Source organism: Gavialis gangeticus, unplaced genomic scaffold, assembly GCF_001723915.1.
Source record: "Gavialis gangeticus isolate Ggan-Ray unplaced genomic scaffold, GavGan_comp1, whole genome shotgun sequence".
Classification (NCBI taxonomy): Eukaryota; Metazoa; Chordata; order Crocodylia; family Gavialidae; genus Gavialis; species Gavialis gangeticus.
In genome coordinates, this window is record NW_017728993.1 from 71724478 (window position 1) to 71727420 (window position 2943).

At 48.2% G+C, this 2943-nt stretch overlaps 1 protein-coding gene across 1 annotated transcript in view; it reads left to right on the forward strand.

Annotated features, from left to right (window-relative positions):
- The first annotated feature begins 1218 nt into the window (after window positions 1-1218).
- The window catches only part of UHMK1 (U2AF homology motif kinase 1), a 21221-nt gene continuing 19496 nt past the window's right edge, over window positions 1219-2943 (forward strand). Inside the window, exon 1 of the mRNA XM_019502002.1 lies at window positions 1219-1653. Within this exon, the coding sequence (XP_019357547.1) occupies window positions 1234-1653 (420 nt within the window). The 5' untranslated portion in view covers window positions 1219-1233. The remainder of the gene's footprint in view (window positions 1654-2943) is intronic.

The following is a 2943-nucleotide window of genomic DNA, read 5'->3' on the forward strand; positions in this document are numbered from 1 at the left end:
GGGAAAACCCTTGGAGGTGGTGATAGTAGTATAAATTCATTTCCAGGGTAACCTTGTATCCCTTCTCTTACCAGAGTGGGGCAGTTGGTCTTCTAAGGGCCAAGTTGGGGAACGTGAGGGTAAACTTCCACTAGCTTAGCTGAGCTGGATTTGGACCTGGCTGGAGCTGTGTGGGGCCTTGCTACTGTGTGGGCTTGGCTATGGGAGCTGCATCTGCCTTGCAGCTCATGCAGAGTCTAACATTTGACCTGCTAGGGCCTGAGGAGAGTTGGCCTGAGAAATGGAGGAAACTTTGTCTGGGGACATGCTAGTGCTGGTCTCTGGGGACCTGGGAATACATCTTACCCTACAGTCTCCTGCAGACAGGGGCCTGCAGCCAGGGTGGGAATGATAAGGGCCTTAGAGGGTGGAGTGCTGAGGAACATCACATGCTGAAGCAGTTCTTGTGACCCCCCTTTGCCCATACGTAGTCATATCTCAGCCATGTAGTCACTACAGTGTCCACTCCCTTGGGCAATGCAGTGAGTAAAGTACAGAGCATGTCCTGGGTAGGTGTTCTGGTGGACTATGCAGCCTTCACCATACTCCAGACCTGTTTTGCTTTGTTGCTTGCCCATGATGCTGCTTCTCTGGTTGTGCTGGTTCCCCAGCTGGAAGACTTTTTCTTCCCTGCCACCGCTGCCAGAGGCATCCAGGTAGGGTGTTCCACCCTGGGCCCTGTTCCTACAGGCCTCCAGAGCTTTCTGTGTAGTGAGGAGGCTGGAGGCCAGTTATGGTAGCTGGTAATAAGGACAGTTTGCTCTTTCCAGGCCATGTTTGGAAGAACTACCTTTCTCACGGGTTGCATCTCACATACTGATGTTGCAGACTGAAATATTTCCTGTACTTAAGAGACTCGATGGAGAGCAGGGCCTTGCATGGAAATGTGCTGAAAGATGCATCTTGTAGTCTGTGAAACCCAGTCTAAATGAGGGTGGGACGTGGCACAGGATAAATGGAGTGATTTGCCCAAGGTCGCAGCAGGAGTTAGTGTGCATTGGAAATTCAGGCCAGCTATCCGTAGCCCAGGGCCTTAACCAAGCAGACATGCTGTTCCCAGCAGCCCAGAGGCAGCAGCACAAGTTCAGGTGGGTTGTGACCCATGGGAAGCATGGACAGTAACTGATGACGCTGTTGCTTCAGCAAGAAGTCCTAATTTATAAATCAGTGGCTAAGCAATAAGCATCTTAAAATATGCTTGAGGCCAGGGTCTTGCATATACTCCCCCAGCATCTTAGAGGAGGAGGAGGAGGAGGAGGAGTGCAGCGGGGCCACAAGTTGCATCAACCTCACCAAGCTCTTGGATTGCTTCTGATTCCAGTGACGCTGTATGGTGTGTTCACCAACCACTTCTCTGCCAATGGGCCTTCACGCTGCCTCCTGCTGGAGCTGCTGGATATCAGCGTTTCAGAGCTGCTCCTTCACTCCAGCAATCAGGGCTGCTCCATGTGGATGATCCAGCACTGCGCCCGAGATGTCCTCGAAGCCCTGGCTTTCCTTCACCATAAAGGCTATGTGCATGCAGATCTCAAGCCACGCAACATTCTGTGGAGTGCGGAGGAGGAGTGCTTTAAACTCATTGACTTTGGGCTTAGCTTCAAGGAGGGGAACCAGGTGTGGCTCGCAGCTGCGCAAGCAGTTTCTCCTACCTATTTTGAATTACTCTGTGTTGTACTCCATGATCCTAAGCTGATCTCCATAAGCAGTTTGATTTGGGATGGGACGAGGGTGGAAAAGGAGCATCAAGGTAGCTGTAGGACATAAGCCTGGGGACTTTCTGTATTGCCCTGTTTTGTGAGTCGATATTAAACCAATGTGGTGGTATGAAATGCCCTACCTGATAGGACCAGTAGCCATATAATGTTTTCCTGGCCATTACCAGGTGCTTAGGAAGGCATCACATCTGTCCCTTAAGAGGAAAATTCTTACCTAACTCCAGTTTATGCCCTAAAACGGAAGTGTCTGTTTTCCTCATCCTTTGATGCCTGTTGAGGTGTTACCAGTGAATTCCACCGATTAATTATATGCTGTGCTTTTGATGAAATACCCTTTTTAAAAATAATTGCCTTACAGTTTACAAGGATGCCCCTTGTCTGTGCACTATGCGAGAGAGAAAGTGGGAACATACAGACCCATATCTACCCTTCCCTATTTTGGGTTACTCTGGCTCCCAAGTTCCTGATCTGCCCATTAACAGTCCTTGATTTCTCAGTTTCTCTGCACCACTTCCTCACTCCCTCTTCCCCCACCCTACTTCTCAGCTGTATTTCCACTTCTTTCTCCTATATCCCTTCTGAGATGGGGCAATACTATTGATGCATTTCATCACTGGATTAGCTTTCTTTTTACTACTGCTGCTTACTGAGGAGAGATGTTTTTTTTTGTTTGGTTTGGGGGGGGGGGGTTGCACTGAGCAGTCCACAAGGATGGTTGTGTTCCCTTCCTATGCAGTTAGCGTTGACAGAAAAGCCTGCAGCACTTAAACTAAGCAAACTTATTTTTCCTCGTGTGCCTGACTTGTCAACCCAGATTTTTATCTGCTGTCAGGCTGCTTCCCTTCACCCAATGGTGTTAGGCTCTTCTGTGCCTCAGTCTCCATTTAGGCAAGTCAGGACAAGTAATGAAATTGTCTGTAAAATTCGTCACCTTTCTCATAGTTGGGCCCATCCTTCCTTGTTAATAAAGATGATCAACATCACTAGTCCATTAAGGCCTCCCATCATTAACTTATTGCACTATTTACCTCTTGTCCCATAGTTGCTTAGTGTCACTACTAGCATCTGGTTATTGAATCTGCTTTTGGGGTTTGTTTTGTTTTGTTTTGAATCCAACAGTCTTTCTCTTTCTCTTTCCGCTGTTGGTGTGGCTGTTAAACACAGACTTCTAGTAAATAAGATGTGATGG